Raw genomic sequence first — 21189 nt, 5'->3', positions numbered from 1 at the left:
AGAAGAACGCATACCCGATGATTGGAACCTCAGCATACTTTGTGTCGTTCACAAGAATGGAGATAAAACGGTGTGTGCCACCTCTCGAGCGAACTGTGTGAAAGATTAAAACCTAAAGTCAATGAGACAATTAGGCCCTATCAATGTGGCTATAGACCTGGTAAATCCACCCTAGACCAGATATTCACACTGCACCAAATCCTGGAAAAGACCCGGGAAGGACAAATCAATACCTGTCATCTGTTTGCTGATTACAAAGCCGCTTTCGATACCCCTATACGTTCAAAGGTATTTCAAGCCATGTCTGCATTTGGAATCCCTGTAAAATTAATAAGACTGCAGAATGACACTTGCTGATAGAAGTCCCTCAGTAAGAATAGAGAAGAATCTCTCCAAACCATAATATGTTGAGGATCCCAAAATATATCGAAGTATGATTCAATCTGAACCATACTTGGGACGAAAAGGTCCAACACAGCTCACTAACCCAAATTTCTACGAAATCGGTTAATAAATGCGGTTTTTAATGGCCTACGACCTTAAATCTAGAGATAGGTATACATGGAAGCTATATCCAAATATAGACCTATCGGTACCATACTGTGTACCGATGTCAGGGGCCTATCGCAACTCACTTTGCCAAATTTTAGCGAAATTGAGAAATGAATGCAACTTTTGTAGGGCCAAAAGATAGGTGTAAATGGTGTCTATATCTAAATGAAGTCCAATGTTGACCATACTCGCAAACTTTTCATATATCAGTGAGTGCTGTCCGATTCAAGTTTAAGCTAAGTGAAAAGGGGCCTCCTTTTCGTAGCCGAGTCCGAACGGCGTGTCACAGTGCCACACCTCTTTGGGGAAAAGTTTTTACATGGCATAGTACCTCACAAATGGCGCCAGCATTAGGAGGGGATAACCATCGCTGAAAATCTTGTCTAATGTTCTCGCCAGGACTTAAACCCAGGCGTTCAGCCTCATAGGCGGATATGGTAACCTCTGTGCTACGGTGGCATCCGTATGCGCCTTTATGAACCATTGGACCCTAAATCGAGAGATGGGTATACATGGCATCTATATCCAATAAGTAAAAGCGTGGTAAATTCGTCCGGGCCAGATCTTGGGAACTCACCACCATAGATTCTGGTAAAAATTTATACAAAATAAATTAAGTTGAAGCTTCTAGCAACCAAACAAGGATGATCGAGAGACCGGTTTGCTTGGGAGCAATATCAGATTATAGACTGATTTGGGCCGTAAATGGACCGTATTTGGCACAAACGTTGTAAGTCGTAACAAAACACCGCATGCAAAATTCAGCCAAATCTGACAAATCGATAGATCGGTTTATATGGGAGCTATATCAGGTTACAGACCGATTTGGACAGTGCTTGACACAGTTATTGAAAGTCATAACAGAACACTATTTGCCAAATCGTACAAAAATTCGGCTTCCAGAGGCTCAAGAAGTCAAATCGCAAGATCGGTTTATATGGGAGCTATATCTAATTCTGAACCGATATGGCCCATTTGCTATGCCCAACGACCTACATCAATATTAAGTATCTGTGCAAAATTTCAAGTGGCTAGTTTTACGCGTTTGACTAGCCGCAGACGGATGGACGGACGGCCATGGCTAGATCGACGCAGAACATTTTTCAGCGGTGCTTATCCCCTTACTAATGTTGGCTACATTTCTGAGGTATCCTGCCATATTAAAACTTCGAATTCGGCATAAAAATCAGGCCCCTTATCACTTGGCTTAAACTTTAATCGAACTGCACTCATTGACATGAGAGAAGTATCCCCTGTTCCCAAATGAAATATACATGGGAAATTTAGTATTAGTGGTAGCAGATAGGTACCCTGAGTCTAAAACCAGTTTGACCCCCTGTAGTTTTGGACTAATGGTTTGGAGCTCTGATGTCTCAGTTTTTATTTGTGTTTAATTCTGCTCAATCAATATAAACCCCTTTTGGTTGATGTCTTTTCGCTGAAGTGTTTGTTATTACTTTGCTCGCATAAATGTTTAACATTTAATTAAGTGGATAATTACATGTTTTTATTTTGTTTGCTTGACTGTATCAAAGTATTGCTCAATGATAATAAATATATAATTAAGTGGATTTACAGGATATACATGTTGTTGGTTAAAAACCAGGCAAATGTAAATAAACCAGTGAATCAATGAGTTCAATCATTGCATAAGCCTAAAAGTATGCCACAATGTTTGAAAATAAAAAACCAGCACAAAAACAAGTTGTTTATTAGCTTTTTAAATTAATTAATTGCTAGTTAGTTAAACAAAAATCCGAGTGGTTACATAGAAATAAAAAGAGCAATTATTTTTCTTTTTTTTTTTTGCTTTTTGCTTTTTACCTTGGGATGTATACTTTGTTTGCTTATCGTTTTTGTTGAACTAAAAGTATGCTTTAATTTTTTTTTTTGTGTTTTTGTATTATTACAGATGAATTCTGCGAAGAATATCCCCATAATTTAATGCCCACCCCTGGTTATTGGATAGAATGTTCGCGCCAGAAAATCTCATTGCCTCCCAATCATACGATATGGGATGAAAGCGATTCGGAGCATGAGGATATAAGGGGTGGCAATACTAGCGATGCCTATCTGGAACGTGAGTGCAGTGATCTGTATGAGGATGATGAGGATTCGGAAGCAACACCCAGGTATATGCTGAATGCCAGTTTTCGGGTTCTCCTTTTTTTGCTTTTTGCTTTTCTATTCATGCACCTGGTTTTTTGTTTTTTGGTTAGGCATGCCAAGCATTACATTTTCGTTCTTTTTTTGGGTTTTCTCTTTTGTTTTTACAAATTCTTAATTAAATATCCCTACCCTCCTCTCATTGCATATCCATTTCATGCCATCCATCTATCCATACATATGTACATGTTTTTTGGGTTTGGTTTCTTCGTTTCTTCGCCATGTTCCATGTTTTGGCATTTTGATGCTAATATTTAAGTCCTAGGAAAAAGACAACCATCGAGGATCAATGGGAACAAAATGGCGCCTTCGAGCTGATATCGGTGGAACAAGAGACCTATGAGAAATACTTTTTTGGTCATGAACATTGGAATTATTTCACCAGCGATGAGGATTTGGGTCCAGTGATATTGTCCATCAAACAGGAGACCCTCAATGGTAGAGATCAATTTCGGATATTGGTGCGTGCTGGTTCGTATACGGTTCATGGCCTAATACCTGCCTCCTGTGTCTTTGCGGATAGGTAAAAATGCTTTAAAAATCAAAAAAAAACCAATAAAAATCAAAAACTTTTGAAACATTGCAGATATAATCGTGAGGAAGTAGTTAGATCCTTAGGCAAAGAAGTTAATTTAAATCCCCCTTTGACATTGGGCCAATTGCCGGACACACCCGAAGAATTGCTGAAATTAGATCAAGTATGTTGAATTTTTTTTAAGAAAACTTATTTCCTTAAAGATTTTTATTATTTTTTTTCAATTTTTAAAAATTTTTTTATTTTTCTTTTTAGGTTTTTATAAAATCTGAATTAAAAGTAGGTGTTATCTATGTTAAGGAGGATCAATACACGGAAGAGCAAATTCTAGACAATAATGAAAATTCATTGCTCTTCGATGAATTCCTAACCCTTTTAGGTGATCGTGTACGCCTAAAGGGTTTTGACAAATATAAAGGTGGCCTTGATACAGTACATGATTTAACAGGTGAGTGGCATAACACTGCAAATGTGGCTAAGGGGAAAGAAAAAAAGATATATTCGGCCGGGCCGAATCTTATATACCCTCCACCATGGATCGCATTTGTCGAGTTCTATGCGCGGTATCTCTTTTTAGGCAAGCAAAGAATATTGAATAAGAACTGTTATGCTATTGGAGCTATATCAAATTATAGTCTGATTCGGACCATAAATGAATGCCAAACATTGTAGAGGTCATTGTGTAATATTTCAGTTCATTCGGATAAGAATTGCGCCTTGCAGGTGTTTAAGAAGCAAAATCGGGAGATAGGTTTATGTGGGAGCTGTATCAAGCTATTGATCGATTCAGACCATATTAGACAGGTATGTTGAAGGTCATGAGAGAAGCCGTTGTGCAAAATTTCTGCCAAATTTGATGAGAATTGCACCCTCTAGATGCTCAAGAAGTCAAGATCCAAGATCGGTTTATATGACTGCTACACCAGATTATGAACCGATTTTAATCATACTTACCACAGTTATTGGAAGTGACACCAAAACACTACATGCAAAATTTCAGTCAATTCGGACAAGAATTACGCCCTCTAGAGGCTCAAGAAGTCAAGACAAATACTTATTATTAGTGTAGGTCCATGTTTTGATGTAGATGCCATATAAACCGATCTTGGGTCTTGACTTCTTGAGCATCTAGAGAGCGCAATTCTTATCCGATTCGGCTGAAATTTTGCACGTAGTGTTTTAATATGACTTCCAACAAACTTGCTGAATTTGGTTCAAATCGCTCTATAACTTGATATAGCTGCCATATATACCTATCTTGGAGCTTGACTTATTGAGCGAATAGCGGGCGCAATTCTCATCCGATTTGGCTGAAATTTTGCACGTAGTGTTTTGTTATGACTTCCAAAAACTTTGTTAAGTATGGTTCAAATCGGCCCATAACTTGATATAGCTGCAATATAAACCGATCTGGGATCTTGACTTCTTGAGCCAATAGGGGGCGCAATTCTCATCCGATTTGGCTAAAATTTTGCCTGGAGTTGTTTGTTATGACTTTCAACAACTGTTTAAAGTTTGATTCAAATCGGTCCATAACTTGATATAGCTGCCATATATACCGATCTGGGATCTTGACTTCTTGAGCCACTAGAGGGCGCAATTCTCATCCGATTTGGCTAAAATTTTGCCTGAAGTTGTTTGTTATGACTTTCAACAACTGTTTTAAGTTTGGTTCAAATCGGCCCATAACTTGATATAGCTGCCATATAAACCGATCTGGGATCTTGACTTCTTGAGCCACTAGAGGGCGCAATTCTCATCCGATTTGCCTAAAATTTTTCTCGAAGTGTTTTGTTATGACTTCCAACAAATTTGCTGAGTTTGGTTCATATCGGTCCATAACTTGATATAGCTGCCATATATTCCGATCTGGGACCTTGACTTCTTGAGCCAATAGGGGGCGCAATTCTCATCCGATTTGGCTAAAATTTTGCTTGAAGTTGATGGTTATGACTTTCAACAACTGTTTTAAGTTTGGTTCAAATCGGTCCATAACTTGATATAGCTGCCATATAAACCGATCTTGGATTCTGCCGGCTGAACTCAGGACGCTCTTATTTGTTTTTATGTATATCTGATTGTCAACTTTTTTTATATTTTTTTTTTTTTTCAGGACTGTATTCTGTATATACAAATTGGCGTAATATAGAGATTATGTTTCATGTCTCTACACTATTGCCTTATGAGCGACATGATCCTCAAAAACTGCAACGGAAACGTCACATAGGCAATGATATTGTCTGTGTGGTCTTTTTGGAGGCAGATAATACCCGCTTTAGTCCAGCCTGCATAAAAAGTCATTTTCTGCATACATTTATATTGGTGAGCATAGAAAACAACAAAAACCAAAACAGCCTTGGCACATTTCGAGAAGATTATAATTTGTGTTTATTAAATTTCTCCCCCTAAAGGTAAGGGTCTCAGCGAGAATAAAACACAAACCTACCCGCTATGAAGTTTCAGTGGTGACGAGAGACGAAGTTGGCGCCTATAAACCTTATTTGTGGGAACAATCTGTGTTTGAAAAAGGACCAATGTGCAGGTAATTATCCTTCTTTCGTTAATATAGGATTAATTAAAAAAAAAAAAAAAAAAAAAAATGTATGGTTTATGAATTTGGAAAAAATCGTTTTATTGAAAAAATTTTAACAAAATTTAATTTCTAAGAAAAATTTTGACGAAATTCTATTTCAATAGAAATTTTTGCCAAAATTTAATTTTCATTTTCTATGAATTTTAAAATTTAATTTCCTACAGAATATTTTAACAAACATTTATTTTTAACTTAAAAAATTGTTTGTGTTTCTTTTTGTGAAAATTTAATTTTATTTCTATAAAAAATTTTATTAAAATTTTACTTTCGTAAAAAAATTTTAAATTTATTTTCTGTAGAATATTTTGTGAAAAATTTCATTTAGACCGATTTGGACCGTACTTGAGTTGTTGAGAGTCCAAACATAAAATTTCAGCCAAATCGGATGAAAATTGAGGCTTCCAAGGGCTCAAGAAGTCAAGTCGGTAGATCGGTTCATATGGGAGCTATATCAGGTTATTGACCGATTCGGACCGTACTTGGCACAGTTGTTGTTCAATATCAATAAGGGATTTTAGCTATTTGGGAGTAAATGAGCTGGGATTTGTGTCATTAATGTGGAGAAACTTTGCACATGGCAAATTCATACTACGGAGATGTAGTATATTTTTCGTTTTGTTTGAAAATTACTCCAAATTCACTATTTATATTTTTTATTTTATTTCAAATAAAATAAAAGCTTCAAGTTTATTGAGGAATGAATCACCTCACTTGCCTTTTAAATGAAAACCCGAGATGATTGAGTTCAAAATGGGATGATATGGTTGTCTTTTATTTAGAGGGGTGTATGGGATACAACTTACATTTTATGTAGATGATAAAAAGCTGCAGAGAACCAACCACTTGGATGTGATGCTGTAGCAAAAGGAGATCGAGACTTCTTCGTGGCAACACCAAGAAGCCTCGGCCTCCACTCAATACAACAACACACAAAGAGGATGGTTAACTTGTTGCCATACTATTAATTTGGAATACTGGGATGTTTCAACAGTGACTTAAAAACTATTACATGGTAATTCAAAATAAGGTAAGGTAAATTAGATAATCAATTCAAATAATTCAAAATAACATCAGAGGGAAACTACTTTCAACATCCTGCCCCCCTTGGCCGGAAAGGGCAACAATTATAGAGCGCGTTTGAGCTGGTTCAATATACGAAAAGCTTTCTCCAGGCACCGTTGAGATTTTTCTGAATTACTGTTATTACCATAACGTAGTCTAGAATTTGCTGAGTTATGACCACCTCTCTCGGCTGGACGCAATTGTGTAGTTGGACGTTGGCATTTGTTTTTTAGAACTCTTCTTCTGTCAGCTCGGCATCGTTCTGGTTGTAGTCTTTGTTGAATTGGTTCATGGAGTAGGGTGTGGTGTCCCCTTTCGCAACGTTGGCATAAATTAGTTGATGTGCACTGCGCTGTTTTATGCGAACGGGCCAAACAATTTAAGCAATACTTATGGCGAACAACAGCACGACGACGATCTTTGACCGCCATTTTTAAGAACTGTCTACAATATCTAAGAGGGTGATAATTTTTACAAATTAGGCATTGATGGATTCTGGAATTTCTTCTGTCCCTGTGGAAGACAAAATTTTGTGTGATGATATGAAATAATGATAATTTCAAATAGGTACGTCTTGACAGAAACGATTGTAAGGAATATTTAAGATTGAGGAGCATTATATGGTAAAATACACAATTTTACTATTGGTCTCCTTATGGTCCCAAGCTGAGTCCTTATATCAGCTACCCGGGCAAGACCGTCTGGTCCTAGATAAACTTTTGTAATGCGACCCAACCGCCATTCACACGGAGGCAAGGAGTCGTCTTTAATAAGGACGAACTGGTCTACGGATAAATTCTTTTGCAAACGCTGCCACTTGTATCTGCTTTGAAGTTCCTTAATGTACTCATCCTTCCACCTCCGAGCAAATTGGTGTTGGATAGATTTGAGTTTATCCCATTTGTCTACAATAGGAAATGTCTCGTCAGTAGCCTCCGGCATAGCAACCATAGGAGCACCTCGTAAAAAGTGACCTGGGGTCAAGGCTAATAATTCCAAAGGGTCGTCCGTCATCGGTGATAGGGGTCGAGAATTTAAGACCGCCTCGATTCGTACTAAAAGGGTGCAAAATTCCTCGAACGTGTATTTGGCATTCTGGGTTACTTTCCGAAAATGCATTTTAAAGGATTTCACCCCAGCTTCCCAAATTCCCCCCATATGTGGGGCATTGGGAGGAATAAAGGTCCACTGAAATCCATGTGTAGCGTACTTTTCAACAATATCCTTGGATATGGCTTTGAGAAAATGGACATATTGGAAATTAAATGCTCTCTCAGCCCCCACAAAATTAGTACCATTATCCGACATCAACTTTTGTGGCAGGCCTCGCCTTCCAACAAATCTTACAAAGGCAGCCCGAAATGAGGCAGATGAAAGGTCCGAGCAGAGTTCCAAATGGATGGATTTCGTACTTAGACAAATAAAAATGCAAACATAACCTTTAAGAAATGTAGCCTGTCGTAGTCGAGACACCTTTATTGGAAATGGTCCCGCGAAATCTAGACCTGTTATGGTGAACGGAGGGGAAAATTTGCTTCGTTCAATAGGCAATGCTGCCATGAACTGTGTTTGGAGGCGCTGTTTATATGCAATGCAAGTTTTGCATTGATGTATGCATTTCTTTATTGCTGATCTAAGCCTCGATACATAATATTCGCTTCGAATTGTCCTTATCATTAGGTTGTGTTCGGCGTGCATCAAAAAAATGTGAGTAAACTCGATTAATAAAGTGCAATATTTGGACTTTACGGGGACTATGATGGGATGGCGTTCGTTAAAGGCGAAATCTGAATTTGAGATTCTGCCTGAGGCTCTGAGTACCCCACATTTATCAATAAAAGGATTTAGAGAATATAAAGGACTTTTCTTGCTAATAGGTTTTGACGTCAAAAGTGAATGATATTCCTTGCCATAGTACTGCCTTTGGGCCAAAGTAATTAGCAAGTTTTTTGTTTCGGTGAATTCGGAATGTGTTATAATTTTGGAGTCTTGAGTGTGTTGTTGTCGTTTTTCTTTGTGGGAGTTATGCAAAAACCTTCGTACATAGCAAATTACTCGTATGGCGCGGTCCCACCTTGAAAATCTTTCTAAGGGATCTACAATTTCGTTCATATGGAAAACATTTATCTTTTTCTTTTCGGGCGGGTCAATATATGCAGGAAGAGACTTTGGCCATTCGTTTGGCGGCTCTATAAGCCATGTTGGACCCTTCCACCACAAGGAATTCTGCATGAGGTCCATAGTATTACAACCCCTAGAACCCACATCTGCTGGATTGTCTGCTGATCGAATGTGACGCCATGAAATGTTACCAATATTTCGAATAATTTCTGCTGTCCTATTAGCGACGTATGTCTTCCATGATGATGGCGGTTTTTCTAACCAGCCGAGGACAATCGATGAGTCACACCATAAGTAGAGGTCATAATTATTTATCGGGAGTTGAGACAGTACTTTTTTCACCAACCGAGAGAGAAGTAGAGCACCACACAATTCCAGTCTTGGTAGACTTACGGGTTCTAGCGGAGCCACTTTGGTTTTTGACACAAATAAATTAGATTCCGTTGATTGATTTCTTTGGACACGTAAATAGATAACCGCGCAATACGCCTTCTCAGACGCGTCACAGAAACCGTGAATCTGCGTAGAGACAAGGGGGGCAAACTTTACCCAGCGAGGAATATGTATGTTGGGTATTAGCTGTATGTTATCTACAAATTGATTCCACTTGAGCAGGGTATTGGGTTTGACGCTTTCATCCCACTTAGTTCCTTCCAACCAGAGATGTTGTAGGAGCATTTTTGACTGGATTATAATGGGCGAAATCCACCCCGCCGGGTCAAATATTTTTGCGACAGTGGACAGTATTTTTCTTTTTGTAATATCTAATTGTTTTTCTATGGGTTCTATTTTATATGAAAAACAATCTTTCAGCGCGTTCCACTGTATTCCAAGCGTTTTAGTACCGCTTGTTTCTGCGAACTTGAGAAAGTCACAATCTAAGAGTGATTCGTTGGGAACGGATTCCAGTATATCTTTGGTGTTTGCCGATATTTTTCTCAAATGAAATCCAGCAGATTCCAATACCGTAATGATTTGAGAGAGCACTTTTATAGCCGAATTTAAATCATGAGAGCCTGTCAGAATATCGTCTACGTATGTCTCATTTCTTAAAATATGTGCTGCCTGAGGAAAACGATCCTCAGAGTCTTTGGCAAGCTGTAATAATGTCCTGATGGCTAAATATGGTGCACAATTTACACCAAATGTCACCGTTCGGAGTGTGAAGTCTTGAATGGGATCGCATGGGTTCATCCGAAAGACGATTCGTTGAAAGGGAGTGTCTCCATCATGGACCAAGATCTGGCGATACATCTTTTCTATATCACCGCAAAAAACGTACTGATATAGCCGCCAATTAACGATCAGGGTCATGAGGTCCAGTTGTAGGGTTGGTCCAACTAATAAGATGTCATTTAAGGAGTTGCCTGAGTTACTTTTCCTTGAAGCATTGAAGACTACCCTTAGCTTAGTACTCCGACTGTCGGGCTTCATAACCGCATGGTGAGGCATATAATATGAGTGAAATGAACCTTGGGAAATTATTTCCTGAGATGATGTTGGTGTCATATGACCAAGTGTCAAATATTCGGCCAAAACATTTCGATAAGTTTCGGCAAACTCGGAATTTTTTTTCAAAGAATTTTCCATACCAATAAACTGGATGAGGGCTTTAGAACGAGAACACCCCAAAGGCATCTCCCGTGGAAACCCAGGTTTGAATGGAAGTTTAACCACATATCGGCCATCCTTATTCCTATACGTGGTCTTCAAATACAGAGATTCGCAGAACTCATCTTCTTTCGAAAAGGGAATCTTATTCGGTATCTCTTCCTGCTCCCAAAATCTTCTGAGTTGTGTACTAATGGCTTCGTCATCCATTTCAGAAATTCCAATGGAGAATGCCGAAACAGATTGACACTGAATAGGCCCGCTAATAATCCAACCGAATATTGTGGCTTGAGCAAGGAGAGATTCAGAAATCTTACGTAACCCGTTTATGAGAAGAGAGGGCATCACATCGCTGCCGAGGAGCAAGTCTACATTCCCAGGAGTGTAGAAATCAGGGTCTGCGAGTTCCAAACCCTCTATGCCACTAAAATTGGTTTGTGACTTGGCTATCTCGAAATTAGGTAAAAGCCTTGTGATTCTTGGGACAACTATCGTTCCCAAATTCACCTCAATCTCATGCTTCTCTGAATACAGAGTTAACGAACATATGGAATTAGAATTTGCCACAATTTCACCACCCATTCCATGGATCTGGAAATTCTTATTCTCAACCACAAGCTTTAATCGCTGCTGAAGAGTCTTCGAAACAAAAGAGCGCTCAGAGCCTTGATCAAGAAAAGCTCTTGCTTTTAACAAATCACCATTGTGCTTTATTTGGACAACAGCAGTAGGTAGCAAAGTGTTTCCTTTCCAAGAATTGTCAGCATTAGAAGTAAAGTGTGAAGCTGTTTCCAAAGTTACATTGCTGTGATGCGTATAAGAAGAATCCGGGGCTTCTTCTGGGGCCTGAGATTCGTCGCTAACCGGTGATTTTGGACTATAGCTTTTTTGATTAGAACTAGCTCCATTTCGGGTAAAATGCAGTAGTGAATGATGGTTCTTGTTACAAGTGTTGCATGTGAATTTGCTCTGACAGTTCTTCCGAGTATGAGTATAAGAGAGACAATTAATGCATATGTTATTTAAGGAGACAAATGTGCTTCGAGATTGTGGGTCAAGCTTTTTAAATTCTGGGCATTGTTTCAATGGGTGGTTAAGTTTGCATATCTTGCACGGGAAACTGGCTTCATTCTTGGTCACAGTAGTACTTTCCCTATGAATTTCTTTAGTTGCAGGTCGTGCATCTTGAATGCTATTCAAACGTTCCACCACTTCATACCTATGTGAGAGAAAGGTGTCCATTTGTTCCCATTCTGGAAGTTCCTTGTGAGATTTCAGGGACTGTTCCCACAGGGAGAGAGTTTCGTGGGGAAGTTTAGTGGAGCAAATGTAAATAAGTATAGGATCCCAGTCCTTTGTCGAGATATTCTGCGCCTTCAGAGCAGAGAGGCAGTAATTAATTGTGCTTCGCAAGTATTGAAGGGACTCACAACTTTCGGAAGTAATGGGAGGTAAATTTAGAAGAATTTTAAGTTGATTGTCCACTAATATCCTTTTATTTTCGTACCTCATACGCAAAGCCTCCCATGCTAAGCAAAAATTTTCACCGCAGAGCTTATACTTCTTCACAATCTCTCCTGCCTGCCCGCGACACTTGAGGCGGAGGTGATAAAGCTTTTGAACAGGCGGTAGTCTAGGGTGATCGACATATACCGCAGAGAACATGTCTCTAAATGCTGGCCATTCTTCGTAGCCTCCATAGAACAGCTCCGTGTCGCAGGGAGGTACCTTTATAGCTAAATCGGTAGCTGGAATGTCATTCGCTATAAAGGAGGAGCTTATAGGGGAAGCAACAAAAGTTTTCTGCAAGTCGAAGATATTCGCCTTACAATTATGAAAGGACTTCGTGCATGTGCTATATTTGCCTCGTGCCGCTTCCAATGACTTCTGGTCAAGGTCGCCCTTCTTATTGATAAGAAGTTCCTTATATGACCTTTGCACCTCTGACCATCGATGGTTCAAGTCATGCAAATTTACCTCAAGCATTGAGTCCGTAATTTCAGTCTTTGCAAGGTTATCAAATTCCGAACAAAATATTACCAAATCATCGGAATAAAATGTAAAATCCTCCATAATGGTTTGTGTCTTGGCTTAAAAGAGGAATATAAAACTCAGGTATTGTGAATTCAAACGGGGTTATCTCTTAAAACAAAGGGATTGTTTATCAATTGGGTCCAAAAAATACTGATTCAAACCAATACTGCGTGTATATTATCTTTACATTGCAATTAGAAGAAAACAGATTCCGCATGCAGGGGGCAATACAAGTTATTGTAGATGAATTTCATACCAGTTAAAACGTCCAGCATGTGTGCCAAAAATTAGTCTCTAGCGGCCTTTATAAGGGTTCTAATCGAGAATAGATTTATAAATTAGAATCAAATACTATTGCATAGTACAACTCCAGTTAACATAAATAACCAGCTTGTGCAAAAGGTGAAAAATTATATATGGTACCAAATGTGTGTTATTGTGAATCACTAATGTAGAAATAGTGTGGCGTACTTTAAGGATGATTCCAGTTTATTATTCCAGATTCCATTTAGAATAAATGGAGATCTGTGATTGTTCAAAGGTGGTTATTGTGTTGGGCATTTGCATTCAACAATTATTAGTCTAATCGGAATGTGTTGAGTTTCTCCTATATTGGCTTATAAACATGCAAAAAAAAAATTGATGACGCCTATTGTGAATGTTGGTGAAAATGTGTTAGGCTTTGATGGTGTGTCCAGAAATCTGTAGGCAAATGTAGTAAAACTATCATGAAACTAAATTCTACCGAAAGATGGTAGTTTTCGTTCGCCTGTATCTTTCTCGGAGGGAACTTGGATTGTTCAGCCGTAAGAAATGAGATGGTTCATATTTTTTCACTTATCTTTCTAGCTAAAAATTGGAATTGGACTTACATCATTAATCCAGCGGGACATCACCAAAGAAAATATACTGCTGACGAGGTGGTGCAGTTGAAAGGGTTTAGAAATTGGGTGTCCCTGTCTATTGACTTGGAGGAATGAGTCGGTGAGAACAATTTAGTTGTACAAGCCTTTCGAAATTTTGTCGCCTCCTCTTTTAAACAGGGATGTACATACATTTAGATAACGTGGTTCAGGCGAAGACTACGTATTTATGTACGTTCTGTATGTTTTCCAAAAGAAATATTGGATATTATTCACATTACTTTATGCGATGATGGGGCTTCCTGTAATTGGAAGTTACGATGCCGCCGCCTTTATTATCGATTAATTAATTTTGTGGTTTTGCTGAAGTGTACAGTTCCTGCAGAATGTGCCCGTTTCCAAGGTTGGTGGCCTTGAACCGTTACCTACACGTGTCAGGGCCTTGTAACTAAAAATTTCAGCAATTCTTCGCGTTCTCGTTGCGTGGGATGGAGAACAATAGTTTTCCACCGATTTCACGATCTTGAACTAACTTTCCGTTGTCTGATGAAAAATATTTAATAAAAACTTATAATTCTCCTTTCGGTCTTGGCACATGTAAAAAAACGACAGTTTGACATTTGTTACAGCGAGTTAGGGTTTCCGTGATACTAACAAAATGAACTTTTGAGGTATTTAACCATTAAGCTGTGTTCAATAAAGGCTCGAAGGACCATGTTCAATATCAATAAGGGATTTTAGCTATTTGGGAGTAAATGAGCTGGGATTTGTGTCATTAATGTGGAGAAACTTTGCACATGGCAAATTCATACTACGGAGATGTAGTATATTTTTCGTTTTGTTTGAAAATTACTCCAAATTCACTATTTATATTTTTTATTTTATTTCAAATAAAATAAAAGCTTCAAGTTTATTGAGGAATGAATCACCTCACTTGCCTTTTAAATGAAAACCCGAGATGATTGAGTTCAAAATGGGATGATATGGTTGTCTTTTATTTAGAGGGGTGTATGGGATACAACTTACATTTTATGTAGATGATAAAAAGCTGCAGAGAACCAACCACTTGGATGTGATGCTGTAGCAAAAGGAGATCGAGACTTCTTCGTGGCAACACCAAGAAGCCTCGGCCTCCACTCAATACAACAACACACAAAGAGGATGGTTAACTTGTTGCCATACTATTAATTTGGAATACTGGGATGTTTCAACAGTGACTTAAAAACTATTACATGGTAATTCAAAATAAGGTAAGGTAAATTAGATAATCAATTCAAATAATTCAAAATAACATCAGAGGGAAACTTCTTTCAACAGTTGTTGAAAGTCATAACAGAACACTACATGCCAAGTTTCAGCCAAATCGGATGAAAATTGAGGCTTCCAGAGACTCAAGAAGTCAAATCGAGATATCGGTTTATATGGGGGCTATATCAGGTTCTTGACTTCTTTAGCTTCTATAGGGCGCAAATCTTATCAGATTTGGCTGAGATTTTGCCCGAAGTGTTTCGTAATGACATCCAATAAATGTGCCAAGTATGGTCCAAATCAGGTTATAACCTGATATAGCTGGCATTAAAACCGATCTTGGGTCTTGACTTTTTGAGCTTCTAGAGAGCGCAATTCCTATTCAATTGGTTTCAAATGTTTCACATATCGTTTTGGTACGACTTCCAACAACTGTGTGAAGAATGGTCGAAATCAGTCCATATCCTGATATAGCTGCCATAGAAACCGTTCGCCCAATTAGCCTTCTTGAGCCTCTAGAGGGCGCGATTGTTATCTAAATTAGAAAAATTTTGCATATGTCGCTTTAGTATGACTTCCAACAATTTTGCTAAGTATGGTCTAAATCGTTTCATAACCTGACATAGCTGCCATATAAACCGATCTCCAATTTTGGCTTTCTGAGACTCTTAAAGGCGCAATTACTATTGGAGAATTTTTATATAAAATTTTTTTACAAATTTCATTTCATTTCATTGACAAATTTTGTCAAAAATTTAACAAAAAATTTATTTCATAGAGATTTCCTTTCCAACGTTAATTGGCGGTATACGAGTATATTGAATTTTTTTAATTTTTTCTTTCTAAAAAAATGTCCTTTTATTAAGTAACATTTTTGAAATCCCTAATTGATTTTTCTTCTTTTTTCTCGTTTACTTTCAGAGAATGGCTATTGACGAAAATTGTTAATGGTGAACGTGCCTCATATTCAGCGCCAAAATTTGCCCGCATGCAAGAGCGTACACGCTCCCAAATGCTGGAGGATTTGGTAATGAATTTATCCAATCACGCTGAGACCGGACAAATACCCAAACCCTATCGACGGGGCTCATGGCGGCCAATTGGTGAGGAAGAATATAGAAAAATGTTGCATGCAAGAGTTTTAGGCAATACAAATGCGCCAATCACACCTCTCTCGTCATCGATGGACGTGTGTGAAGTGTGCTGTGTGCTACTGTCTGTTGAGCATAGTATGTAGTATGGGAGTGGATAAACAAACAAAAAACACGACAGATATTTACCCTCAGTCAGTAAATGAGTAGAGAACCCAAAAAAGAACAACCTAACACCTTACAAAAACCTAAAATAGTGCACAATTCTTAGTCTCTGTACTGTAATATAAATCTTGCATATTTTTAGGCGGTTTAATATTGTGGTTTTGTTCGTTGTTGGTTATTTGGTTGCCCTACAAAATATTTTAAAAAAATTTCAGAAACTTTAGTTTTCAAAAAAGAAAGTTCTGTACAAATATCTTTTTTCATATTTTTACTGAAATTTTTATTTTACAACTTTTTTTTATAAAAATTACATTTCAACACAATTTTCAATAGCAATCAAATTTTAACAACATTTCCTGTAGAAAAAATTTCTGTCAAAAATTTTTATAGAGAATTTCTGAAAACAACTTTCTATAAAAAAATTTTTGACAAAAATTTTCTATAGAAAAATTTCTGACAAAAATTTTCTATAGAAAAATTTCTGACAAAAAATTTCTATCGAAAAAAAATTTCAGACAAAAATTTCTATAGAAATAAAATTTTGACAAAATTTTCTAAAAAAATTAAATTTTAACAAAAATTTCTGATAAAAATTTTCTATAGAAAAATTTCTGACAGAAATTTTGTATAGAAAAATTTCTGACAAAAATTTTTTATAGAAAAATTTCTGACAAAAATTTTCTATAGAAAAATTTCTGACAAAAATTTCTATAAAAAAATTTCTGACAAATTTTTTATGGAAAAATTTCTGACAAAAATTTTCTATAAAAAAATTTCTGACAAAAACTTTCTCTAGAAAAATTTCTATAGAAAAATTTTTGACAAAAATTTTTGTCAGAAAATTTTCTATAGAAAAATTTCTGAAAAAAATTTTCTATAGAAAAATTTCTGACGAGAATTTTCTATAGAAAAATTTCTGACGAGAATTTTCTATAGAAAAATTTCTGACAAAAATTTACTATAGAAAAATTTCTGACAAAAATTTTCTGTAGAAAAATTTCGGACAAAAATTTTCTATAGAAAAATTTCTGACAAAAATTTTCTATAGAAAAATTTTTGACAAAAATTTTCTATAGAAAAATTTCTAAAAAAAAATTTTCTAAAGAAAAATTTCTGACAAAAATTTTCTATAGAAAAATTTCTGACAAAAATTTTCTATAAAATATTGACAAAATTTTCTAATAAATAAAATTTTGACAAAATCTTCTGTAAAAATAAAATTTTGACAAAATTTTCCATAGAAATAAAATTTTGACAAAATTTTCCATAGAAATAAAATTTTGACAAAATTTTCTATAGAAATAAAATTTTGACAAAATTTTCTATAGAAATAAAATTTTGACAAAATTTTCTATAGAAATAAAATTTTGACAAAATTTTCTATAGAAATAAAATTTTGACAAAATTTTCTATAGAAATAAAATTTTGACAAAATTTTCTATAGAAATAAAATTTTGACAAAATTTTCTATAGAAATAAAATTTTACCAAAATTTTCTATAGAAATAAAATTTTGACAAAATTTTATATAAAAATAAAATTTTGACAAAATTTTCTATAAAAATAAAATTTTGAGAAAAATTTCTATAGAAATAAAATTTTGACAAAATTTTCTATAGAAATAAAATTTTGACAAAATTTTCTATAGAAATAAAATTTTGACAAAATTTTCTATAGAAATAAAATTTTGACAAAATTTTCTATAGAAATAAAATTTTGACAAAATTTTCTATAGAAATAAAATTTTGACAAAATTTTCTATAGAAATAAAATTTTGACAAAATTTTCTATAGAAATAAAATTTTGACAAAATTTTCTATAGAAATAAAATTTTGACAAAATTTTCTATAGAAATAAAATTTTGACAAAATTTTCTATAGAAATAAAATTTTGACAAAATTTTCTATAGAAATAAAATTTTGACAAAATTTTCTATAGAAATAAAATTTTAACAAAATTTTCTACAGAAATAAAATTTTGACAAAATTTTTTTTGGTGGCATAGCAATCTGACGAGCCCCCTGGCAAAGGCCGAAATCGCGATCATTGCAGCCCGCCCCTTGATACATTTACACACCACAAATGTTTTCTACAAAAAATATTTTCTTTGAACAACATTTTCTTTAAAAATGAAATGTTGTCAAAATACTACATCATGTGAAAATTTTGACAAAATTTTTTAAAAATTAAGTTTGCACAAATTTTTCCAGTAAAAATTTTGTGAAAATTTCTTAAAATCATTTTCTTAACAAATTGAAAATATCCTTAGTTAAAAAAACTTTGTTTTTTTTCTTTATCTTCCTTTTTATCTCTTTTTTGCTTTTCTGTAAATATGCATGGGCGTTAAACTCTTGATTCTGTAGTAGTAAAAACGGTTGTTAAAACCCTTTAAGCCTTTAAAATCACATTACGCCTTTGTTAACACTCTCTTAACGTGTCTATAAACATCAAAGCGTGCCACCATTACTTATGCACATTAACTTTTTTGCGATATAAACATTATTATCGACCTACTCAAGTCCTTTTGCCGTTTTGGTTCTTTTTTTTATAAGTCCCTTCTTGGTTTTGGTATTTTTTGGTCTGGTTTGGTTTGGTTGTTTCATGCAAATGTCCATTGATTCCTAAATAAAAAAAAAGACGCAATACACTCCCACATATAGATACCATTGACAGCTATCTGGTATTTAGGTCGGCTTGTTTTCCCTCAGCGAAAAGGAAAACCCCGTTAATGTTTTACGATAAATGTCTTAAAATTTATGCTACTTTGTTGTGCATAAATCCAATCACATGTCAATGTGATTAATGGCCTACAATGTCGCTACCATGTGGGCATGTGGAAGGGGGATTCGGAAGATATTGGCGGCAGCAACATGAAGATGGCATTGTTAAGACAAATTTGCTATACTTGTATGGTGTGTCAAAAAACAAAACAAAAACATATACAAATACACTTTGTTATATAAATATCTTTATATGTATTTTGGCGCTACTGTCGATTTGGTGGAGTGCATGATTTTTATATCCCTTTCAACGCCTTAATGTTGGGTTGTTAATCTTCGTGTATAATAAATGATTGCCATCGTGAGTTCTTTTTTCTTCTTCTATTTCTTCCACGTTTTGCTCTCACATATATCAAACACCACCACCAGCAGTGGCCATGTGTTATCAATGCCAATCTAAGGAATGGGCTACATAGATTCTCTGCTTGTTTGAACCCTTACCCCCTCTTTACGCCCGTAGTCTGCCTTTTGCCATTTGTAAGAGTTTGTTAGAGGATGTTTCTAACAACTTCCGGTTTGACAGATGAATAACGGAAACATCGACAAAATTTGTTAAACAATTTATCGATGTGGCAATTTGGCTAGAAATGGTCCAAGGCATAAATCCAGAGATAGGGTTGACAGTGTCCCTTCATTAAATTAAAAGCATAAATTCGGTTTTTCCTGGTATTTTCTTTTCGTTTTTTTTTACACATAACAAGAAAACATTCTTCGTCTTTTAATGGAGTCATTGTTAACTGTCTACTGTGGGGGCTGACATTATGTAGAGTATGGGCCCTTGGGGAAATAAAGTAAATTGGTTATTTAAAGCTGACCTCCTATAAATGAAGTTTTACTGTAAATATTTTTTGTTATAACACTCTGGTTGATAAGCACAAAAAAGGATGCTGTTAAAAATATATTTTCCGTAACTTTAGTGAAAATTCCCAAAGCCAAGATATAAACGGGGAAATTAACATAAAATGTATATCAACGTGAGGTTATGGACAATCAAAGGGCATTAAAACACAGTTTAAGAAAAATAGGTAGCCTAAGCTCTAAGGCTTAAAGCCCTAAGACAAAATCGTTTTTGCACCTAATACCATAGGATGGAGGGAATGGATTCATTCTTGACAATGAAAATCGGTTGAGCAATGATTGTCTCTTTGCCCCAGAACAGAACAAAATTTTCTATAGAAAACGCCAATATCATCACAAGCACCTGCGTCGGAGCTTATGGCACCCCCCTTCGGAACCATTATGTTCCTCTAACAAATCTCAGAAGACCTACCAGAGGTAGGTTCGAAAGTTCACCCAGATCACAGAAGAAACGACTTCCCAGAAAGGAGAGCCAACATCCCTGCAGACCCGGATATGAACACAGCAAGTGCTCAATAGTCTCCTCTTCATCCTCATCGAATCAACTCCTACACAAGTCATTGTGTAACCGGTACAGTGCCCGGTTACGACCCCTGTTAAGGTATTCATCGACCGCCAGCAACTCCCTCGTCCTCCTACGGTGGATGACAGGCCAGAGCGCCTTTACAGTCCACCAATCATCCACCGAGTCTCATCCGCCCGGCGCAGATGAATCTCTCATTGCGCACTCGCTCACCCTCTCATTTCCTGGAATTCCCTCATGCCCAGGAACCCATGTCAGCGTCACATCGTGGGCCCGGTGCCTATCCAGGGACTCCAAACAATCCGACACGCATTTCAACCTCGCCATTCTCGAACCCAAGGCCTTGAGCACCATCTACTGTTCAAGGCCTTGAGCAGTAGATGGTGCTCAAGGCCTTGATCTACTGTTCACATAAATTCTGAGGTTTGAGGGCGGTAAATCCCTTACCAGAATTTCCCTTGTGGCCCCTGCTACGGAACAGACCCCTGCCTGAAAGACCGTACAATACTTCGGCCGTCTCAGAGACATATCGATATGGAGTGCATCAGAGTAGACCCCCAATCCAGTCGCTGATTCTGTCTTGGAGCCATCGGTGTAAAGACCTAAAAGACCGTACAATACTTCGGCCGTCCCAGAGACATATCGATATGGAGTGCATGAGAGTAGACCCCCAATCCAGTCGCTGATTCTGTCTTGGAGCCATCGGTGTAGATCGAGGTCTCAATATCCTCAAGTACAGCATTCGCTCTCCATTCATTCCTCCCAGGAAAACGGATGCCCTTTCCCCAGTCGGCACTGGTACCAGGTCTCGGAGATCCTCCTCAGTCTAACCTCCGGATCCATAACACCCAGAATCATACTGTGGCCACAACCATCCTCCTTTAGCTGCGCGACCTTGGCGGCGCAGTTCTGAATATAGGCCTCAATGGGCTGCATATACAGCATCGCCTCCATGCCTGCCTGCAGTACGGATACCAGCGCCCCTGTGA

General features: G+C 36.8%; 2 protein-coding genes across 2 annotated transcripts in view; one reads left to right on the top strand and one right to left on the bottom strand.

The window, feature by feature from the left end:
• Positions 1-21189, top strand: part of LOC106093385 (uncharacterized) — a 325894-nt gene that overhangs the window by 295576 nt on the left and 9129 nt on the right. The window contains 7 exon segments of the mRNA XM_059366887.1: positions 2465-2684; positions 2978-3241; positions 3305-3416; positions 3509-3701; positions 5367-5575; positions 5665-5795; positions 15707-15888. Of these exon segments, the coding sequence (XP_059222870.1) occupies positions 2465-2684; positions 2978-3241; positions 3305-3416; positions 3509-3701; positions 5367-5575; positions 5665-5795; positions 15707-15888 (1311 nt within the window).
• Positions 6586-14186, bottom strand: LOC131996834 (uncharacterized). Its single transcript, XM_059366889.1, has 2 exons — positions 13547-14186; positions 6586-7361 (listed from the first exon to the last, which is right to left on the bottom strand). Exons 1-2 carry the CDS (start codon positions 13549-13551, stop codon positions 6971-6973), a joined length of 396 nt encoding a protein of 131 aa, XP_059222872.1. The 5' UTR covers positions 13552-14186; the 3' UTR covers positions 6586-6970.

The sequence above is a fragment of the Stomoxys calcitrans genome, chromosome 4 (assembly GCF_963082655.1).
Source record: "Stomoxys calcitrans chromosome 4, idStoCalc2.1, whole genome shotgun sequence".
NCBI lineage: Eukaryota > Metazoa > Arthropoda > Insecta > Diptera > Muscidae > Stomoxys > Stomoxys calcitrans.
The sequence above is the reverse complement of the archived record's forward strand: the minus strand, read 5'-3'. Positions and strand labels throughout refer to the sequence as shown.